This window comes from Gadus macrocephalus, chromosome 13, assembly GCF_031168955.1.
Source record: "Gadus macrocephalus chromosome 13, ASM3116895v1".
NCBI lineage: Eukaryota > Metazoa > Chordata > Actinopteri > Gadiformes > Gadidae > Gadus > Gadus macrocephalus.
The window spans coordinates 5,707,714-5,728,807 of NC_082394.1; the positions used below are offsets into that span (position 1 = coordinate 5,707,714).

At 47.4% G+C, this 21,094-nt stretch overlaps 3 protein-coding genes across 4 annotated transcripts; 2 read left to right on the forward strand and 1 right to left on the reverse strand.

Moving 5' to 3' along the window:
- The first annotated feature begins 485 nt into the window (after positions 1–485).
- Positions 486–12,550, forward strand: parp3 (poly (ADP-ribose) polymerase family, member 3). 2 transcript variants are annotated; one of them, XR_009528596.1, is made up of 12 exons: positions 486–691; positions 1,464–1,662; positions 1,989–2,120; positions 2,798–2,977; positions 3,850–3,988; positions 4,414–4,637; positions 5,448–5,606; positions 5,686–5,772; positions 8,586–8,763; positions 10,681–10,824; positions 11,319–11,654; positions 11,740–12,550. XR_009528596.1 is itself a non-coding variant. In XM_060068461.1 (11 exons), the coding sequence occupies exons 2-11, from the start codon at positions 1,474–1,476 to the stop codon at positions 11,489–11,491; spliced, it is 1,605 nt and encodes a 534-aa protein (XP_059924444.1). In that variant the 5' UTR covers positions 486–691; positions 1,464–1,473; the 3' UTR covers positions 11,492–12,550. The 2 variants fall into 2 exon arrangements, 1 of the variants encoding a protein (XP_059924444.1); XM_060068461.1 differs by having other exon boundaries at positions 11,319–12,550.
- Positions 12,551–12,893: 343 nt separating this feature from the next.
- On the forward strand, positions 12,894–15,984 carry gpr61l (G protein-coupled receptor 61-like). Its single transcript, XM_060068491.1, has 2 exons — positions 12,894–13,222; positions 13,962–15,984. The coding sequence occupies exon 2, from the start codon at positions 14,004–14,006 to the stop codon at positions 15,360–15,362; it is 1,359 nt and encodes a 452-aa protein (XP_059924474.1). The 5' UTR covers positions 12,894–13,222; positions 13,962–14,003; the 3' UTR covers positions 15,363–15,984.
- A 2,115-nt stretch (positions 15,985–18,099) lies between these two features.
- Positions 18,100–19,947, reverse strand: LOC132470188 (olfactory receptor class A-like protein 1). The gene has a single exon (XM_060068536.1). It carries the CDS (start codon positions 19,850–19,852, stop codon positions 18,917–18,919), a length of 936 nt encoding a protein of 311 aa, XP_059924519.1. The 5' UTR covers positions 19,853–19,947; the 3' UTR covers positions 18,100–18,916.
- Positions 19,948–21,094: the final 1,147 nt, after the last annotated feature.

Genomic DNA, 21,094 nt, shown 5'->3' on the forward strand with positions numbered 1-21,094 from the left:
GAGCATCATTAGAGATCAGGTGGTCAAACACTACCCTTAGCTAAGGTGTAGTGAAATCAGCTGTGGTGAGACACTGCCTTTATATCAGCTGTGGTGAAACACTGCCCTCTGTTGGGCTTCCGGTGTACAAATGAAATCACTTTCTCATCGAATAACTAGTAACGATGGGCACTTATTTTTCATCAATGGATATATTGATTAAATATCAGCAACACACAAAAATCACCCTTTGTTGGTGGCCAGACAATTCAATTGAAATAAAACAATGTAACGCACTACATTATTAAGCCTTAGCTGATGAAAATTATGTTTGATTAATGCTTATTATTGAATGTATTTTCCCTACACGACGTCGATCCAGTCTTAATAAATTAAGATAAGTTCCTCCATGAAGACCCGTTGGTGATGATGAGGAGAAAACAAGAGAAAGAATGGAGGCGACAATGACGTAGATAGTCAGGCTCCGCCCACATGACCCGCCCCCTGGTCTCAGTTCTCTTCCTGGTCTTTCTGATCTCCCTGCTCGTCTCGGTCTTGTTGCTTGTCCTGGTCATCTTGATCTTAATTCTCATCCCGGTCATCCTAGTCTTCCTGTCTGATTGCAAGTTGGCCACTCTGTACTTTAAGGCTGTCGACTTTACGCAGTTTACGAAGTAGCCTCGGTCTAAAGTTAATTCGGGTTCTGAAGTGGGTGAGTCGCTACTTCATCATTAAAAGCCTTTTGTGGTTCTGTAAGACGCATCAATGGTCTGATATTGCATACGGTGAAAACGCAGCCAAAATGCAGTGTCCATCAACCACAGAACCGGATAGTAAACAATGAACGATCTGGTAGCGCAGTGAGGACCTCGGCCCACTGCAGCCAGTCAGCCTGAAGTCTAGATCATCTCAGCCTGAAGTTTAAATCCTCCTGTGTCCTCAGCCTGAAGTCTAGATCCTGACAGCCTCAAGGCTCTAGAATTCTAGAGGATCTAGACTTAAGGCTGACTGGAGGGGCAGAAGATCTAGAATCTAGATCTTCTGTCCCATCTACTAGATCTGCCCCTGGGGTCATCAGCCTGTATAGTTGCAGATGCACGTGGTCATCCTCAGCTTGGGAGCCAATGATATGCGGCTAATAATATGTGTTAAAGGTGACATATTATATCACCAGGTGTGAGTGTGGTAAGCCGTTACAAGCCTTTTTGAAAATCTGCCTCTTGACATCACAAGTGTCCACCTAGATGTGTGCTGGATAGATCAGTCTACAAGCCTACCCAGTGGACCGTAGCAAACGTTGCACATCTATCCGTCATACATCTAGGACGGTCGACTCGTCACTCGTGATGTCAGAGGCTGATTTGCAAAACGGCTTGTAACGGCTAATCACACTCACACCTGGTGGCATAACAAGTCACCTTGAAGTAAACTTTAGACTCTCAGTCTGGTTCAGTGCTCTCTGCGTGTGTCGGAACGGACCGCAGATCAGGAGTCATGGCGCCAAAGAGGAGGGCTGCAGCCTCCCGCAAGGCAGGAGGGAAGAAGGTGAAGGTGGAGCCGGAGGAGGAGACGCCAAAGCCCCAGGACGCCTTCAGGGCGGCCAAGGAGGCCCTGAAGGCGTCCGGGCCGGAGGTCAAGGGGAGCAGGAAGGTGGATGAGCGTTGCGGTATCCCCAGTGCCGAGGTGAGCGACTTCAACCGCGAGTAAGGCTCTATGAACCCAGAGCCATCACATTGGGTTAGGTACTTTTAATAGGAATACTGAAAATGTAAGTATCAGTATTCCTATAAATAGCAATATTTACATGTGTGTGTATATGCTACCGAAAATATACATACACTTCATTTCAATCGACTTTGTCTGAATCCATAGGAAGTTTAATATTATATATAATGTTTGGGTAACCCTCCATGTTGTTTGGGTAATCCTCCATGTTGTTTGGGTATTCCCTCCATGTTGTTTGGGTAATCCTCCATGTTGTTTGGCTAATCCTCCATGTTGTCTTCCAGGTGTTTGAAGACTACGACTGTATGCTGAACCAGACCAACATTGAAGACAACAAGAACAACAACAAGTTCTACGTGATCCAGGTCCTCAAGGCAGACGATTCCTACTACTGCTGGAGCCGCTGGGGCCGCGTGGTACGTTCGGCTCAAACTGGTTCTCATATGTCTGGTTCACACTGGTTCTCATACGACAGGCCCAAACTGGTTCTCATGTGTCCGTCTCAAACTGGATCTCATACGACGGGCCCAAACTGGTTCTCATGTGTCCGGGTCAAAGCGGTTCTCATACGTCCGGCCGGCGTAAACCGGTTCTCGTACGTCCGGCGAAAACCGGTTCTCATTCGTCCGGCTCAAACCAGTTCTCATTGGGTCCTAAAGGGACGATCTAAACCTTTTATTGATGTGGATCTCTGAGTTGATCTTGCTGTAAATATATATTTTTAAAGGTGACATATTATACCACCAGGTGTGAGTGCGATTGGCCCTTATAAACCGTTTTGATAATCTGCCTCTTCTGACATCACAAGTGGGCCTGTCCACCTAGATGTATGCTGGATAGATAAGTCTACCAGCATACCCAGTTGACTGTAGCAAACGTTGCTCATCTATCCGTCATACATCTAGGTGGACACGCCCACCTGTGATGTCAGAAGAGGCAGATTTTCCAAACGTCTTGTAACGGCTAATCCCACTCAAACCTGGTGGTGTAATATGTCAACTGTAATGTTAACACCATGTCGTTAGCTTACCTCACACGTCGGGTAGTTCTGCACGCCTCCCTCACGTGGTGTCTCTCTCTAATCCAAACCCAGGGAGAGGCGGGGAAAGGGGCGTCCTCCAGCCCCTACAGCTCAGACCAGGCCATCAAGGACTTTGAGAAGAAGTTCAAAGACAAGACGAAGAACAACTGGGCGGACCGGGACAACTTCGTGGCCCAGAAGGGGAAGTACACCCTGATCGAGGTGGACGGGGATGCTGACGCCGAGATCAAGGTAACGGCTGGGCCAGTATGACCAGTAGGGTGTCCACACATGGACCAGTATGACCAGTAGGGTGTCAACACATGGGCCAGTATGACCAGTAGGGTGTCCACACATGGACCAGTATGACCAGTAGAGTGTCCACACATGGGCCAGTATGACCAGTAGAATATCCACACATGGGCCAGTATGACCAGTAGGTTATCCACACATGGACCAGTATGACCAGTAGGGTATCCACACATGGACCAGTATGACCAGTAGGGTATCCACACATGGACCAGTATGACCAGTAGGGTCATATAGGATCTATGTGTGGATACTCTACACCCCACAAGGGGCAAGTAGTGTATCCACACCTAGACCATTATGACCAGTAGTGTGTCTGTCCATACATGGGCCAGTATGACCAGTAGGGTGTCCACACATGGGCCAGTATGACCAGTAGAGCATCCACACCTAGACCAGTATGACCAGTAGGGGGTCCACACATGGGCCAGTATGACCAGTAGAGCATCCACACCTAGATCAGTATGACCAGTAGGGTGTCCACACATGGGCCAGTATGACCAGTAGAGCATCCACACCTAGACCAGTATGACCAGTAGGGTGTCCAACCATGGGCCAGTATGACCAGTAGAGCATCCGCACATGGACCAGTATGGCCAGTAGAGTATCCACACATGGACCAGTATGACCAGTAGAGCATCCACACATGGACCAGTATGGCCAGTAGAGCATCCACACATGGACCAGTATGACCAGTAGAGCATCCACAGATGGCTCTCTGTAGTCTAGTCTCCCCATGGGGAGACTAGACTACAGAGGGCTGCAGAGACCAGATGGTATCTGGTCTCTAACCTCCACATGGACTCTCTGATCAGGTGGACGAGGTGGACGGGAAGGCGGTGAAGATCGTCAAGAACGTCCTTCCAGTCACTCTGGACCCTCCGACCCAGAAGCTGGTGGAACTCATCTTCAGCCAAAACATGTTCAAAGAAGCGATGGAATGCATGAACCTGGGTAGGTATGTCCGTATACTAGGTCTGTTGTTATTGGTGTGGCTGAACACTTTCAACAGACAAGTGGAAATGGATCATTGCCCACCGATGGAGAGGGAGAAGAGTCCTGATCTTCAGGTTTGCCCTGTCATATGTAACAGGCTAGGTGACACTGTTGTGCTAGTGCTACAATGCTAGCCGGTCTTCTGTAACAACAGGCTAGGTGACACTGTTGTGCTAGTGCTACAATGCTGGAGTTGGTAACATAGGTTTGGTAACGTGGGACATATATAATAGCAATACCTGTAGATATGAAAACAGTCGACCTATCTTCATGACCGCAGCACGTCTGCAGAGAGACCTCCCTGCAGACGTGTGTCTCTTGGGACGGAAGCTCGGAGAGGCCAAATTACCAGATGAGTAACTGTGTGTGTGTGTGTCCGTCAGACATTAAGAAGATGCCCTTAGGCAAGCTGAGTAAGATGCAGATCGCCAAGGGCTTCGAAGTGCTGGAGGAGATGGAGGCGGCGCTGGCCCGGAGGAGCCCCAGGAAGGCGCTGGAGGCGCTGTCCTCGCGCTTCTTCACCACCGTGCCGCACAACTTCGGCCGTAGCCGCCCGCCCGTCATCGACCAACAGGAGATCATCGACAAGAAGAAGGAGATGCTCATGGTGACGGGATCCTCTCTTGTTCTGTGTGTGTGTGTGTGTGTGTGTGTGTAAAAAATTACACTGCCAAACATGCCTGTCTTATGCCCGCCCTTTTCCCGGTATGGTCCGCACGTTTACACTGACCGGGTTAAAATATCGGCTTGATTTCGCACCCAAATTTACCCTCTCGGACCCTACACATATTGGGGGTTTCATTTTCATGTAAATGCGATTAGACGGCATCACGGCTCCAGGGGTGGGACTTGGGTAGAGGTGTTGCTGCGTTGTCTTTTTTGCTGCGATAACAAAATGAGTCGTTGTAACTGGAGAGACGGTGAAATCCGCGAGTTGCTGACCATCATGGAAAGGAAGGTGATGCAGTCGCATTTAACGGAGACCGGGAAAGATTGTGCGACATACGAGAAAGCAGCAGAGGAACTTTCCTCACGAGGCTTTAGTCGGGATAAAAATTAAAATAAAGAATATGTTGGCATCTCAGCCCTCACTGAGATGTCGTCTACTCATTCTTGCATGCTAGTTGCTAATAACATTCGGTATGCAAATTATTCTAAAGAGGTCTACTCTCCGCCTACGCCAATGAACCTACTCCAATGCAGGGTGTGACAAGCCGCGACCGTACCGGCTTGGCAGTGTAAACATGCCTTGTGTCGTGTGTGTGAGTTAATACCCATGCTCTCTCTCTGTCTCTGTCTCTCTGTTAACCATTCTCATTCTCTCTCGCTCTCTCGCGCTCTCTCTCTCTCTCTCTCCCCCTGTTAACACCATGCTGTCTCTCTCTCCCTGTTAACGCCATGCTCTCTCTGTCTTCAGGTGCTGGCCGACATTGAGATCGCCCAGACTCTGCAGTCGGAGACGGAGAAGGCTCTGGCGGAGGAGAAGGTGGAGGACGTCCCTCACCCCGTGGACCAGAACTACAACTCCCTGAAGTGCAGCCTGGAGCTCCTAGATGGCGCCACAGAGGAGTTCAAGGTGAGGGGAGGAGGTTATTCTCTTCATGGTGGCCCTCAGCTGACCTGTGTCTCACGGCTCCTCTGTATCCACCCTGAAGGTCATTGAAAAGTATCTGAAGGTGACGGCCGACGACCACAACCCCCCAAAGATCAACAACGTCTGGAAGGTCAATCGAGAGGATGAGGTGAGAGCTGCCTGATGTTTAACAAGAGCATTAGGTGAGAGCTGCCTGATGAGAGGGTGAGGTGGTGTTTAACTAGAGGGTGAGGTGATGTTTAACCAGAGGGTGAGGTGATGTTTAACTAGAGGGTGAGGTGATGTTTAACTAGAGGGTGAGGTGATGTTTAACTAGAGGGTGAGGTGGGTGAGGTGATGTTTAACTAGAGGGTGAGGTGATGTTTAACTAGAGGGTGAGGTGGGTGAGGTGATGTTTAACTAGAGGGTGAGGTGATGTTTAACTAGAGGGTGAGGTGATGTTTAACTAGAGGGTGAGGTGATGTTTAACTAGAGGGTGAGGTGATGTTTAACTAGAGGGTGAGGTGATGTTTAACTAGAGGATGAGGTGATGTTTAACTAGAGGGTGAGGTGATGTTTAACTAGAGGGTGAGGTGGGTGAGGTGATGTTTAACTAGAGGGTGAGGTGATGTTTAACTAGAGGGTGAGGTGATGTTTAACTAGAGGGTGAGGTGATGTTTAATTAGAGGGTGAGGTGATGTTTAACTAGAGGGTGAGGTGGGTGAGGTGATGTTTAACTAGAGGGTGAGGTGGTGTTTAACTAGAGGATGAGGTGATGTTTAACTAGAGGGTGAGGTGATGTTTAACTAGAGGGTGAGGTGATGTTTAACTAGAGGGTGAGGTGGGTGAGGTGATGTTTAACTAGAGGGTGAGGTGGTGTTTAACTAGAGGGTGAGGTGATGTTTAACTAGAGGGTGAGGTGATGTTTAACTAGAGGATGAGGTGATGTTTAACTAGAGGGTGAGGTGATGTTTAACTAGAGGGTGAGGTGATGTTTAACTAGAGGGTGAGGGGATGTTTAACTAGAGGGTGAGGTGATGTTTAACTAGAGGGTGAGGGGATGTTTAACTAGAGGGTGAGGTGATGTTTAACTAGAGGGTGAGGTGATGTTTAACTAGAGGGTGAGGTGATGTTTAACTAGAGGGTGAGGTGATGTTTAACTAGAGGATGAGGTGATGTTTAACTAGAGGGTGAGGTGATGTTTAACTAGAGGGTGAGGTGGGTGAGGTGATGTTTAACTAGAGGGTGAGGTGGTGTTTAACTAGAGGGTGAGGTGATGTTTAACTAGAGGGTGAGGTGATGTTTAACTAGAGGGTGAGGTGGTGTTTAACTAGAGGGTGAGGTGATGTTTAACTAGAGGGTGAGGTGATGTTTAACTAGAGGATGAGGTGATGTTTAACTAGAGGGTGAGGTGATGTTTAACTAGAGGGTGAGGTGATGTTTAACTAGAGGGTGAGGTGATGTTTAACTAGAGGGTGAGGTGATGTTTAACTAGAGGGTGAGGTGGGTGAGGTGATGTTTAACTAGAGGATGAGGTGATGTTTAACTAGAGGGTGAGGGGATGTTTAACTAGAGGATGAGGTGATGTTTAACTAGAGGATGAGGTGATGTTTAACTAGAGGGTGAGGTGATGTTTAACTAGAGGGTGAGGTGATGTTTAACTAGAGGATGAGGTGGTGTTTAACTAGAGGATGAGGTGATGTTTAACTAGAGGGTGAGGTGATGTTTAACTAGAGGGTGAGGTGATGTTTAACTAGAGGGTGAGGTGATGTTTAACTAGAGGGTGAGGTGATGTTTAACTAGAGGGTGAGGTGATGTTTAACTAGAGGGTGAGGTGGGTGAGGTGATGTTTAACTAGAGGGTGAGGTGATGTTTAACTAGAGGGTGAGGTGATGTTTAACTAGAGGGTGAGGTGGGTGAGGTGATGTTTAACTAGAGGGTGAGGTGATGTTTAACTAGAGGGTGAGGTGGGTGAGGTGATGTTTAACTAGAGGGTGAGGTGATGTTTAACTAGAGGGTGAGGTGATGTTTAACCAGAGGGTGAGGTGATGTTTAACTAGAGGGTGAGGTGATGTTTAACTAGAGGGTGAGGTGATGTTTAACTAGAGGGTGAGGTGATGTTTAACTAGAGGGTGAGGTGATGTTTAACTAGAGGGTGAGGGGATGTTTAACTAGAGGATGAGGTGATGTTTAACTAGAGGGTGAGGTGGGTGAGGTGATGTTTAACTAGAGGGTGAGGTGATGTTTAACTAGAGGGTGAGGTGATGTTTAACTAGAGGGTGAGGTGATGTTTAACCAGAGGGTGAGGTGATGTTTAACTAGAGGGTGAGGTGATGTTTAACTAGAGGGTGAGGTGATGTTTAACTAGAGGGTGAGGTGGGTGAGGTGATGTTTAACTAGAGGGTGAGGTGATGTTTAACTAGAGGGTGAGGTGGGTGAGGTGATGTTTAACTAGAGGATGAGGTGATGTTTAACTAGAGGGTGAGGGGATGTTTAACTAGAGGATGAGGTGATGTTTAACTAGAGGGTGAGGTGATGTTTAACTAGAGGATGAGGTGATGTTTAACCAGAGGATGAGGTGATGTTTAACTAGAGGATGAGGGGATGTTTAACTAGAGGGTGAGGGGATGTTTAACTAGAGGGTGAGGTGATGTTTTTACTTCAGGATGAGGTGATGTTTAACTAGAGGGTGAGGTGATGTTTAACTAGAGGGTGAGGTGATGTTTAACTAGAGGGTGAGGTGATGTTTAACTAGAGGATGAGGTGGTGTTTAACTAGAGGATGAGGTGATGTTTAACTAGAGGGTGAGGTGATGTTTAACTAGAGGATGAGGTGATGTTTAACTAGAGGGTGAGGTGATGTTTTTACTTCAGGATGAGGTGATGTTTCACTAGCTGCTGGTGATTAACTAGACTCAGGATGAGGCGATCCCTCCCCCATGACCCTCCCCCCTGACCTCCCTCCCTTCTCCTCCCACCACAGGGGGCGCGCTTCCTCGAGAACGACAAGCTGGACAACCGGCGTCTGCTGTGGCACGGGACCAACATCGCGGTGGTGGCGGCCATCCTGAAGGGCGGTCTCCGCATCATGCCTCACTCCGGGGGCCGCGTGGGGAGAGGGATCTACTTCGCCTCGGAGAACTGCAAGTCTGCTGGATACGGTGAGGACGGGCAATATATATAATATTTAACAATTATTCGCCAAAGGCGAAGTGAATGGTGGGGAACAGCCCCCGAGACCGAAGGTCGGGGGGGCTGTTCCCCACCATTCACGGAGCCTGAGGTGAATAATTGTTTTAGTATATAGTACACGTGAACACAAAATAAAGAAGATAACACTTTTTGCCGGGATTTATTTGTTTTTGTCTCGGGGGGGGGGGGGGGTATTCCCCGCGGAAAATTTTGTGATGAAAACAATACCCCGAGTTTGAGATCTCAATCATGAGATATTGCCCAATATCCCAAGATAGCGAACCAATCTAAGGCGCCATCTTAGGAGGTTCACGTGTAGCATATAGTCAGTACACATATACCTATCCACCGTTTTTTTATATAGATATATATATATATATTAGTGCTGTCAGTTAAACGCGTTATTAACGGCGTTAACGCAAACCAATTTTAACGGCGTTGATTTTTTTATCGCGCGATTAACGCAATTTTCTATTTAAAAAAAACATATTTATTTTTTTATTTATTTCTTTGGCTCAAAACAAAGAAGCAGTAGCCTGACTGCTATGTTCAAGGCAGTATGTTTGTATGTTCATAATTGCACTATAGGCTTTTTTTTTGTCTCGTCCTGTTTTGATCAGTATATGCCAATGTTGTTATCAATAAAAAAACATTTGCACAAGGCAAGCCGATGCACTTCACCATGTTGATAAGAGCATTAAAATGAGAACAATTAATGGGACAAAGAAATCAAGGGATATTTAGCATAGAAAAAAGATTTGCGATTAATCTTGAGTTAACTATGACATTAATGCGATTAATCGCGATAAAATATTTTAATCGCTTGACAGCACTAATATATATATATATATATATATATATCATCATCATCATCATCGCCTACTACCCCTTCTGGGGCTTAGGCCGCAAACAAGGGTTCTCCATGCATCCCGGTCCTGGGCCAACATCTCAAGCTGTCCCCAAGTGTAGCCCATTTTCTTGGCGTCCGCCTCCAAGTCTCTACGCCAGGTGTTTCGCGGCCGACCTCTCTTTCTTTTCCCTTGGGGATTCCACTTGAGGGACTGTCTTGTGGTGTTTGTGGCTGGTTTACGGAGAGTATGGCCTATCCATCTCCAACGTCGTTGGAGGATCTCTTCGTCCGCTGGCTTTTGGCTGGTACGTTCCCACAGTTCTTTGTTGCTGATGGTGTTAGGCCAGTGGATCTGGAGGATTCGTCGCAGGCAGGAATTGATGAATGACTGGATTTTGTTTGTTGTATATATATATATATATATATATATATATATATATATATATATGACCATTTCACGGTCATTTTTTTAATATTCATCATTAGACGTGTATCGTGATAGGTCTAACAATGGATTGTTTATCGCAGAATCGTTGTATGGCCATATTATCGGTATCGTTGGCCATGTATCGTATATCGTACCGTGAGGTACCCTGTGATTCCCACCCCTACTCAGTTATAGGGTTAGCTCTAATCTGATTCTGACTTTATTAATACTTAATTCAATAATACTAAGTAGGTATAGTACTAGGTAATTATATGTTACTAGGTCGCTAGCTGTAGCGACACGTCTGCTTACCTGGTGGAAGCCACCGGTCCTGACCAATGAGAGCACGGGCTGAGTTGACAAACAGGTAGGCCGTCCAATCATTTAATTTGGGCCGAATGAAATGATTGGACGGTTGATTACAGGCCTGCGACTGCTCCCACAGATACTAGAATTATTAAAGAAACCATAAGAACAATTGCCTCATTGATTGCCTCCGGGATGTACGGAGAATTTCAACAAATATGACAAACAATGCTTCGAAACATAGCAGCTACCCCATCTCCACATCATTCATACCGTGTTCTTCTCCGACGTCACGGCCCACAGTGTGCACCTCTAAGAACACGGGCGTCATGTTCCTGAACGAGGTGGCCCTGGGGAAGGAGTTCACCATCACCAAAGACGACGGCTCCCTGAGGAAGGCTCCCGACGGCTACGACAGCGTGGTGGCCCGGGGCCACGTGGAGCCAGGTACCAGCGCACCTCCTCCTGATGCTGCTCCTTCTAGAATCTAGAAGGAGCAGCATCATGCTCCTTAGCCCTCCAGAATCTAGAGTGATCAGGAAGCAGAATGCTACTCCTTCACGAGGAGTAAGGAGCATGATTCTGCTCCTTCTAGGGTTAGGGAGTATGATTGGATTATTTCTAGATGGATCAGGGAGCATGAGGGCTTCTGCTAGGTGTTAAGATCTAATGTCTCAAATTTGTATTTATTATAATTTATTATGCATGTATGCATGCGTATCATTTTTATTATTATTAAAGTTTTTTTATCATTTATTTACTTTATGCCCTCATCAATTTAAACCTGCAAAATTTAAACCTAAAGCTTTGCCGCTAGCTGCTAGAGGTTGCTAATGGGAAGACATGCACAGGACAGTGGAAAAGCACCAGTCATCTTCATGTCAATAAAGTATTGTCTAGTTTTAACAATGTATTTATTGATCGGTTTCTTTGTTTTTCAGACCCCTCCAAGGACACCACCATCACTCTGGATGGCAAGGAGGTGGTGGTGGCCCAAGGGAAAGCCCTGAATCAGAGTCGTTTCAAGCAGAGCCACTTCTCCAACAGCGAGTACCTCATCTACAAGGAGAGTCAGTGTCGCATCCGGTACCTTCTGGAGCTGAACATGCACTGAGCGTAGGAGGAGGTCCTAGCGTCACTTCCTCACCCGTCTTATGGGGTCTGGCTTGGAAGCTTTTGCTGCACTATTTGCTTGTTTTTTGTCTAACTCAAGCTCTAGGAATTAGGGTTAGCTAACCCTATCTCAAGGTCTAAGAGTTAGGGTCAGCTAACTAAAGGTCAAAGTTAGGGTTAGCTAAATAAAGGTCTTAGAGTTAGGGTAAACTAACTCAAGGTCTAAGAGTTAGGGTAAGCTAACTAAAGGTCAAAGAGTTAGGGTTAGCTTACCCTAACTCTTAGACCTTGAGACCTTTAGTTATAAATGCACTTAATAGCTCGGTTATATAACTATATATATAACTTGGAAATTTTGGCCTGTTTGACTGGACATTTTCCACAGTGAATCGATAAAAAGGTGCCTTATATAGTCAGCTCTGTCCCTCTAAAGAATTGTTAACACATGGAACATTTCTTGTCTTCTACCACTGGAAGTTTGTTAAAATGCTATCTTCTGTCCTTCTCCCTGGCTTCGCTTTCTTTTGTCACGAGATATTTTGAAGGCTTCTGATACATCTAGTTTGTGGTGTAGTTGCGATTAATAGGTTTTAGGGTGCAATGTGGCCCTTATTTATCTAGAGCACCATGCATAGTTTTGCAATTTGCACAGTTCGGTACATCTAGAACGTATGTAAATCGAGAAGAATGTACCTGCATGCCATGCTATATCTGCTACTCGGTATCATCTGATGAATACACTAGTGATAAATAATGCACTATATATGTTTACAGAACATTTTAGAAATATATAAGTGCTGCTATAGGGATATTGCAATAATTTTACAAAAAATATATAATGTAGGTTTTTACTGCCTAATATTATGGTTTAATATAACATAGTTATTACTAAAAGTTGCTTCGCTATTGTATTTACCCAAAATATATTCCGGTCAAGTTCTTTTCTCCACCACTGGGTGTCGCTGGCGTCCATTCTGGTTCTATATTGAATTCTACTGCCTTACCCTTTTTGCACCATGACCGCCCTATGAAGAGTCAATAAACAGTACTGACCACCTCCCTTGATGGTAATGTTTGTTGTTTATCATTGATATTGTTGACATTGTTATAGCCTCCCACCAGTTGAACAAGATGATCTAGGGCGCCATAAATAAGTAGCATAATGAATGTGAAACTGATTTCCTTATATCATGCACTTGTATTATAATTCATTTAGAATATTGAAAACAATATAGGCGTTAGAAGGAATGTATTGATTCAGTACACACTTCCCCCTAGCAGGCAGGCCTTAGGACCCAGGCGTCACCAAGCTCTGCAAGGAAAGGACAGTGGAGCTGGTGTCCATCTGAAGGGGGCTGGGGGGGGGGGGGGGCAGCCAGCCAGCCAGCCAGCCAGCCAGCCAGCCAGCCAGCCATACAATGTGTGTCAGTCACTGCCATACACAGCAGAGATGACAGAGCTGGAGGAGGATGAAAACGAACAGTATCCTCTCGACCCTGAAGTGATGAACGGATTACAGAGCAGTTCTCAGATGATGGTGTTACAGAAGCAGACCTGGGCTTACTGCAACACATCTATTAATTATGCTTTGGGCCACACCAGATGCCAATGAATAACTGGAGGGATTAACGAATGCCTTAGTTTGCTTATCTCAGGCTTCCACTGGAATCAGCGTGGGATTGTTCCAGTGAAAGCCTGGGTTCCCTGGACTCTGAGAGGGCTGGATCACAGGGTAGGTGACCGTTACCACACAGTGACAATGTTAGGTAGTTTGGAATTTGGCTTTGAACTGTCTTAATCTATATAGGAATGAATTTCAGACCTATCGGCATGGACACTAACAGTGACATGTTCATGTAATATGTATTTATTTTAGAATAGAATGAATTGAATGTCATTGAATGTTCCAGTTACCGGTAAGTACGGAGAGATAGACAGGATGCATACAGCAAGAGAGAGGAAGAGGGGGGGTAGTATTAAGGCATGATACTGAGACATGAATAAACTTAACATATTGATACTGAGACATGAATACTGTTATGGTATTGATACTGAGACATGAATAAACTGTTAACATATTGATACTGAGACATGAATCTACTTAACATATTGATACTGAGACATGACTAAACTGTTCAACATATTGATACTAAGAAATTAATGAACTTAACATTGATTCTAAGACATGAATAAACGTAACATTGATACTGGGACATGAACAAACTGTTCAACACACGTTCTTTTCTCTGCAGATTGAAGGTTCCTCATTAATAAATTTAACATATTGATACTGCGACATGAATCAACTTAACATATTGATACTGAGACATGAATAATACTTAACATATTGATACTAGGACATGACTTAACTGTTCAACATTTTGATACAAAGACATGAATAAACTTAACACGTTGATACTGGGACAACTGTTCAAACTGTTCACTGACCCAACCCGTTCTTTCCTCTCAAGATTGAAGGAGAATGGATCCGACCTGAGAGGGCTGAACAGAGGATGGCCGGGCAGTCCGGTCCCGTGCTCTCTGTGCCAGATGACACCCACCACAACCTCAACCACTCCCTGTGGGGGCCCACCGTCCCGGGCACCGGGGTGGTGACCAGCTCCCAGTCCCAGCTCCAGGACCTGCTGGGCCTGTTCTGCATGGTCACCCTGAACCTGATCGCGCTGCTGGCCAACACGGGGGTCATGGTGGCCATCGCGCGGGCGCCGCACCTCAAGCGCTTCGCCCTGGTGTGCCATCTGTGCGCGGTGGACCTGCTGTGCGCCATCCTGCTCATGCCCCTCGGCATCATCTCCAGCTCGCCCTTCTTCGGCAGCGTGGTCTTCACCGTGCTCGAGTGTCAGGTCTACATCTTCCTCAACGTCTTCCTCGTCTGCCTGTCCGTCCTCACCATCACGGCCATCAGCGTGGAGCGCTACTTCTACATCGTGCACCCCATGCGCTACGAGGTCCGGATGAGCATCAACCTGGCCGTGGGCGTCATGCTCTTCATCTGGCTCAAGTCGGCGCTGCTGGCGCTGGTCACGCTGTTCGGCTGGCCCGCCTACGGCAACCACAGCTCCATGGCCGCCGCCCACTGCTCGCTGCACTGGAGCCACAGCCGGCTGCGCAGGGTCTTCGCCGTGCTCTTCAGCGTGCTGTGCTTCCTGCTGCCCGCGCTGGTCATCTTCGCCGTCTACTGCGCCGTGTACAAGGTGGCGCGCTCGGCCGCCATGCAGCAGCTCCCCCCCGCCGCCGCCGCCGCGTCCGCCGCCACCGCCGCGCCCGCCTGGGCCAACCCGGCCAAGGGCCGCTCGGACTCGGTCGACAGCCGAACCACCATCATCGCCGCCGTCGCGGCCCGCCGCCTGTCCCCCGAGCGCGCCTTCGGCGGGGGCAAGGCGGCGCTCACGCTGGTGCTCATCGTGGGCCAGTTCCTGCTCTGCTGGCTGCCCTACTTCAGCTTCCACCTGCGGACCTCGCTGAGCGCTGCCCCGCCGGGCCCCGGGGTCCTGGAGGAGGCCGTCACCTGGCTGGCCTACTCGTCGTTCGCCGTCAACCCCTTCTTCTACGGCATGCTGAACCGGCAGATCCGCGAGGAGCTGGTGAAGTTCCGGCGCTGCTGCCGGACGCCGCGGCTGGAGCTCACGGCCTCCAGCCACGAGGGCTCGCTGCAGGAGAACTTCCTGCAGTTCATCCAGAGGACCAACGTCACGGCCACCACCACCGCCGCCTCCGGCTGCCTCGCCAGCAGCCCCCGGACCACGGCGGCGGGGGGGGCGGCGGCGGCGCTGCACCTCCCGGGGCAGATCCCCGAGGAAGGGGCTTCGCCCGGGGACAGCCCGCCAGGGAGCCAGGGGGGAGACGGGTGACTTGGGAGACGGGACGGGGGAGACGGGGACAGGGGAGACGGGGACAGGGGAGACGGGTGACACCTGCGTACAGTAGGGGGTCACCTGGGTACAGTAAGGGTCACCTGGGTACAGTAAGGGTCACCTGGGTACAGTAAGGGGTCGCCTGGGTACAGTAAGGGGTCGCCTGCGTACAGTAAGGGGTCGCCTGCGTACAGTAAGGGGTCGCCTGGGTACAGTAAGGGGTCGCCTGCGTACAGTAAGGGGTCGCCTGCGTACAGTAAGGGGTCACCTGGTTTGATGGTCGACATGAAGCGGCGGGTTTATCTCCAGATCTCGGTGTTGTTTGATGCCCACTACAGTATCGTTGGTTGTTATAATGGGTCACATGCATATGGCTTTATTCTTGATATTCGACTTAACGTCATAGAGTTGTATTTTAATGGTAAATGTTTGATTAATTGGAAGATTCTTTATATGTTTGTAGACGTGTGGAAATGTGCAGATGTTTGATGCTAGTTTATAACCAAAATAACATGAAAATGACAGAGTAGGCGTTTTTTAAATGACATTGTATTAATGGGTGACACACTGCAATAGGATCCTGTTTAGATAACAACGCCTAAATAAAACCTATATTTTTTGCTACGACAACATCTCTATCACCTCCATCCCCTCTGAATCCTCCCCCCTCCCTGTGTTACAGAGCCAGCCTGACGGGCTCTGAATGTCATCCCTCCTTGTTGTCATGGAAATTGAGTAGGCCATGAACTCACATAGCAACCGGCTCCATTCAGCCGTCTGTTAGCTCCCCTGATTGGAAACCAGTGGGCCGCTCTTTAAAATGTGGAGTTATTACCGATGTCCTACACCTTCAAATAACTCATTAGCATGTGAAAAGAACACGTGGGTGGCCGATGCCGGGCTCCAGCCCACAATAAGGATCAGCACATTGTTCCTTTCACCCAGGGAGACCTCCTTGAGTATTGATGAGGCTCCACAGGTGATGAGCGGTTTAAGAGCGGCCATTGTTTGTATTGGCTCGTTCACCAATAGCCTAAAAGTCCCGATGCTGCGGTCACAGCAACTAAAGAAGGATTTTCTGCCCGTTTAGGTCTTATGTATTGGGTTGTACTTTTAACCCTCCGTACAGCTAGGTGTCACCTAGTTTTACACCTGTACAGTAAGGTGTCACCTGGTTTTACACCTGTACAGTAAGGTGTCACCAGCGTACAGTAAGGTGTCACCTGGCTTTACACCTGTACAGTAAGGTGTCACCTGGTTGCACACCAGCGTACAGTAAGGGGTCACCTGGTTGTACACCAGCGTACAGTAAGGGGTCACCTGGTTGTACACCAGCGTACAGTAAGGGGTCACCTGGTTGTACACCAGCGTACAGTAAGGGGTCCCCTGGTTTTAGACCTGCATACAGTAAGGGGTCACCTGGTTTTTCACCTGCGTACAGTAAGGGGTCACCATCTCTTACTCCAGTGTGCTCTCAGCTCTCATCACACTACATTGCTGCCTACCTGGTAACGAGATATCTCTGGCTTATTTATGGATTTCTGACTTGAAATCCATAAATAACACATGGTGTGTGTGTGTGTGTGTGTGTGTGTGTGTGTGTGTGTGTGTGTGTGTGTGTGTGTGTGTGTGTGTGTGTGTGTGTGTGTGTGTGTGTGTGTGTGTGTGTGTGTGTGTGTGTGTGTGTGTGTCATTATGCACTTTGTCTCTAGATAATGAATTCTAGACACCAGCATTTTAGGTGTTATATTTTAATCGATTGTATTTATTTGCATTTCAAAAATAAGATAGGACTATTTCATTGATCCTGGAAGACAGGAAAGGTAAACTGGTAATTATGTAACTTTTCTACAGTTATTCAAATCATAGATTGTTATTATTAGGTTAAGCTATACGGTCAGTTATATAGTATTTATAACTTGACTTATTAACCTGAATGAAGGGTGTGTCTAACAGTATTGATGGGAAAACACTGCTCAGTTCCTCCAGGTCAGTGTGTGCTTCTTTCCCGTAATTCTTCCCCAATATGCGATTGCATTAATTCTGTGAATTTGCATTTGTTGACCTTATACAAATGAAGTACGTTCTACAACGCTGACCTGAAGGCGGTGGAATTCATCTCTAGAAGGCTGCAGAGTTGAGATCAGACGGTTGGAAGCAGAGTCAAAATGTGAAACCAGAGCTTGGAGCGTCATTGAAACACTCCGATGGAAAAGGCCAGAACCTCAGTTCTGTCTGTTTCCAGATCAAAGAGAGCTGAGCACAGACAATCAACCCTGAGCTCTCCCGACGAGCGCGCTGTCGCCCTGTTCGGCCGGCACCGCCGTTGGTGAGTTTATTATAATAATGTAAAGCCTTATTATAATAATTTAAAGCTTAAGAGTTTATTATGACAATGCAGTCCAGCATTTACCTCTTTGTTCGATGAAATACCTTCTAGATCCTGTTGTCAAAAATATGAAGTAAAGTAAGTCAATAAAACTCGCAGAATAAAAATAAGATTCCATCATAGGGAATAGAAATGAATTGTTCTTATCAGTTAGGCTATTAAATCAATGCAAGCATTGGAGATGAAGCGGTAGAGAGCCTGTACTGCACCCACACGTATTGCTTTATGATTGTACTTTTGTAAAAGTAACGCGACGTCCCGATACAAATTGTTGTTTTATTTCTTTAGGCAATCATCGCGTTATTAGTCGTGAAAAATTAACAAGCAGAAGATTTTGTTGTAGGTTAGGGTTAGGTCATGGATTAAAGACCACTGGCGCCATCTGGTGGCTCAATTGGATAAGCACAGGTATACGAGTGCTTCATTCCAGGGAAAGGTTATATGTGAATATATATTATGTAATTTTTGTTAGTCCAGGTCCTGAAGATTCTGGGAGCACGTTCACATAATCTCCAATTCCTTTTATTTCATTTGTTAATTTTTTTATTTTTCATATATAATTGTTAGATTTTTTGTTTTTAATATTTTTTTATTTTTTTCTTTTAGGTTCAAAAAGTGAAGGGAGCAAAGAAGGATAAAGAGATGCAGCAGGCGGAGTCTGAGGAGGGAGCAGAGCACGGTGCGTTTTTTGTTGTCATTTGTTAAGTTTTGTTATTTCGCCACCAGGGGGAGCCAAGGCCTGCGGAAGGGCACCCCGCACAGCGGACGGCTAAACACAAAATGCAAATCTATTAAATAAATAAACCAATAGCATGATAAATAAATACAAGTCTGTGATAAAAGTTTTTTCCAGGTTTTGTTTGGTTTGCACGTTCCGACGCTCGCTGCCAGCCTGCGTCACATTCAGCCAATCAGAGCGCATGCTGAAGGCAGAACAAGATAAAAACGAAATTAAATGGTCAGGAGAGGTGACTTAACAAAAAAGCTATTCTTTAGTAGCCTTTAGAGTTCTGTTTGCTTCTGATATACAACGTTTGTATGCAAAGGACTTCTGTAGTCATCACATGCATGAATGTTGTTATTTAGACTAAAACAGTCAGATAATAGCTAATTACAGAGGCAATGTCTGAGAGCATCTCATTAAGGGAACTTTCCGTAAAAGTCATTTCTCATTGGACGTCTGAGTCTCCACCGGAGACTGCTGCTGTTCCACCGCACACACCAGCTTCCCCTTGATCCTCTTGTTGGACGAGATGATAAAATAGGGGCTGAGGAAGGCGTAGCTCGAGGAGAAGAACACCTTCATGTCGGCCACCACCGGCGGCACCTTGGCCACAGTCAGCATGTAGATCCAGATCACGTTGTCGATGCCGAAGAACACGGTGTAGAGCACCACCAGGGTGACCACCGTCTCGGCCGCCCGCGTCTCCACCCCCTGGGCCGCCCCCCGCCGCATGGAGCGCACCTGGCGGCTGTGGCGGTGCAGGATCAGCAGGATGTAGCCGCTGGACAGCAGCATCAGCAGCACGAAGGCAAAGTCCCGCACCGTCACGGCCATGCCGTTGATCACGTACGACAGGTAGTCCCGGAAGTCCACGTGGCAGTAGCCCAGGTTGAGGGTGAACGCCGGCACGGTGCCGTTGCGCGGGGCGACGGAGAATAAGGGCGCGGCGATGCAGAAGGCCATGTTGAGGAGCCACAGCCCCGCGAAGGAGGGCAGCACCAGGGCGGGCAGCGCGGCCTTGAGGCGCGGCGCGTCGGGGGCCAGGGTGGCCGCCTGGAAGACGCTCAGCATGCAGGTGAGGCAGACGGACAGCGCCCGGGTGATGCGGTACAGGTAGATGACCACCTTGCAGCCGGCGTCGTCCAGCAGGTCGCGGAGGCCGAACACGGTCATGGTCAGGGGCACGCAGCGCGTCAGCAGCAGCATGAGGTTGGAGAAGACCAGGTGGCACAGGATCAGGTCGGTGGGGAGGAGCTTGTGGTCGGCGCCGTGGGCGATGTGGACGTAGGCCAGGAGCACAAGCGTGTTGCCAAGGACGCCCAGGCCGGTCTGTAGTAGGAAGGAGACGCCTTTGATGGTCACGCAGAGATCCATCTGCAGGGGTCGATGGCGCAGGAAAAGCACATTATAAACAAAACAATGAGGGGCGCCCCAGTGGGTCGCCAGGTAGAGCGCGTACCATTAAGGCCCAGTCCTTAAAGCGGCGACCGGGGTTCTTAGTGGCATACATTACCCTCTATGTCCCAAACCTTCCTTTCTTACTCACTATACAATAAAAAGGATAAAATCCTCAAGAAAAAAAACTCCCCCCCCCCCGATTTAATGTGTTTTGTTATTAGAACATTAAAACATGGACAAATTGATTTGAATGACCATCTCTCGAGCCAATCAAGTAGTTGGGCAGTTTGGTGGCTCACCCAACTAAGCGTGGTGTAGGCAATGCGTGTTGAGGAGCTACGACACAGGTTTGATGCCGACCTGCCCAGTCTGCCCCGCTTTCATTCCCCTTATTCTCTATAGCTGTCTTCTGTCTTCACTGACCTGACCATAAAGTCTCAACAACCATACACGTAGGCTGATAAACTGCTTCAATAAATCTAGTTAAATAGTGAACTCATATACAGACACATACGTCACATAAATATTGAAATAAGTAACTCAATACAATATGAATAGTGAACTCACCTGTAGTGTAGCTGTTGATGACACATACACACTTGTTGGCCAAACTGTGATCATTAGCCCGTGTAATTTCCTTTTATAGCGTCTGTGTCCGTGGGGGATTCACAGGATAATATTATCGCATTATGGAACCCCTCACTTAAGGGTGAAGGTGTGTTTAGAGGAGCTTCAGTTTGGAGCTAGATTATTTCCTGTGTACTGGGGAAGTTGTTATTTATCAAATCAGGTGGGAAAAACATGTTATTTTTCCATCTGTCAAACTGATACAACACTATGTACAATAACCCATTGACAAGGATAATTATCCTGTTGCTTCTTTTTATATAACCTTTGTTTTCACTCACATTTGATAAGACAATATTTTCTAATTTACATATTGGATAACAAATAAACGGTTTGGGCCACTTGCAGCTAAGAGACAACGCTATTTATCTTTTTACAGATTGTATGTTTTAACCTTGACACAAGGTTCTTGGTGATTAGCCGCAGATCGTAGGGCCGTATTCCCCACCTCATGAAAACAACACGCATCATTTGTATGAGTAGATGTTTGCTCCCTCAATGCATCGAGCTGGCAGTGACCTTGACTCGAACAGCACGGCATGGCGACGCTCTCGAGTAGAATGGAGGCGGAGAGCGGCGACAGGGGAGGTC

Coding starts and splice junctions, on each gene's coding strand:
- gpr61l (XM_060068491.1), top strand. CDS start 14,004: ATGGCCGGGCAGTCCGGTCCCGTGCTCTCTGTGCCAGATGACACCCAC.
- parp3 (XM_060068461.1), top strand. CDS start 1,474: ATGGCGCCAAAGAGGAGGGCTGCAGCCTCCCGCAAGGCAGGAGGGAAG. Junction 3,989..4,413: donor GATGGAATGCATGAACCTGG/GTAGGTATGTCC, acceptor TGTGTCCGTCAG/ACATTAAGAAGATGCCCTTA. Junction 4,638..5,447: donor AGAAGAAGGAGATGCTCATG/GTGACGGGATCC, acceptor CTCTGTCTTCAG/GTGCTGGCCGACATTGAGAT.
- LOC132470188 (XM_060068536.1), bottom strand. CDS start 19,852: ATGGATCTCTGCGTGACCATCAAAGGCGTCTCCTTCCTACTACAGACC.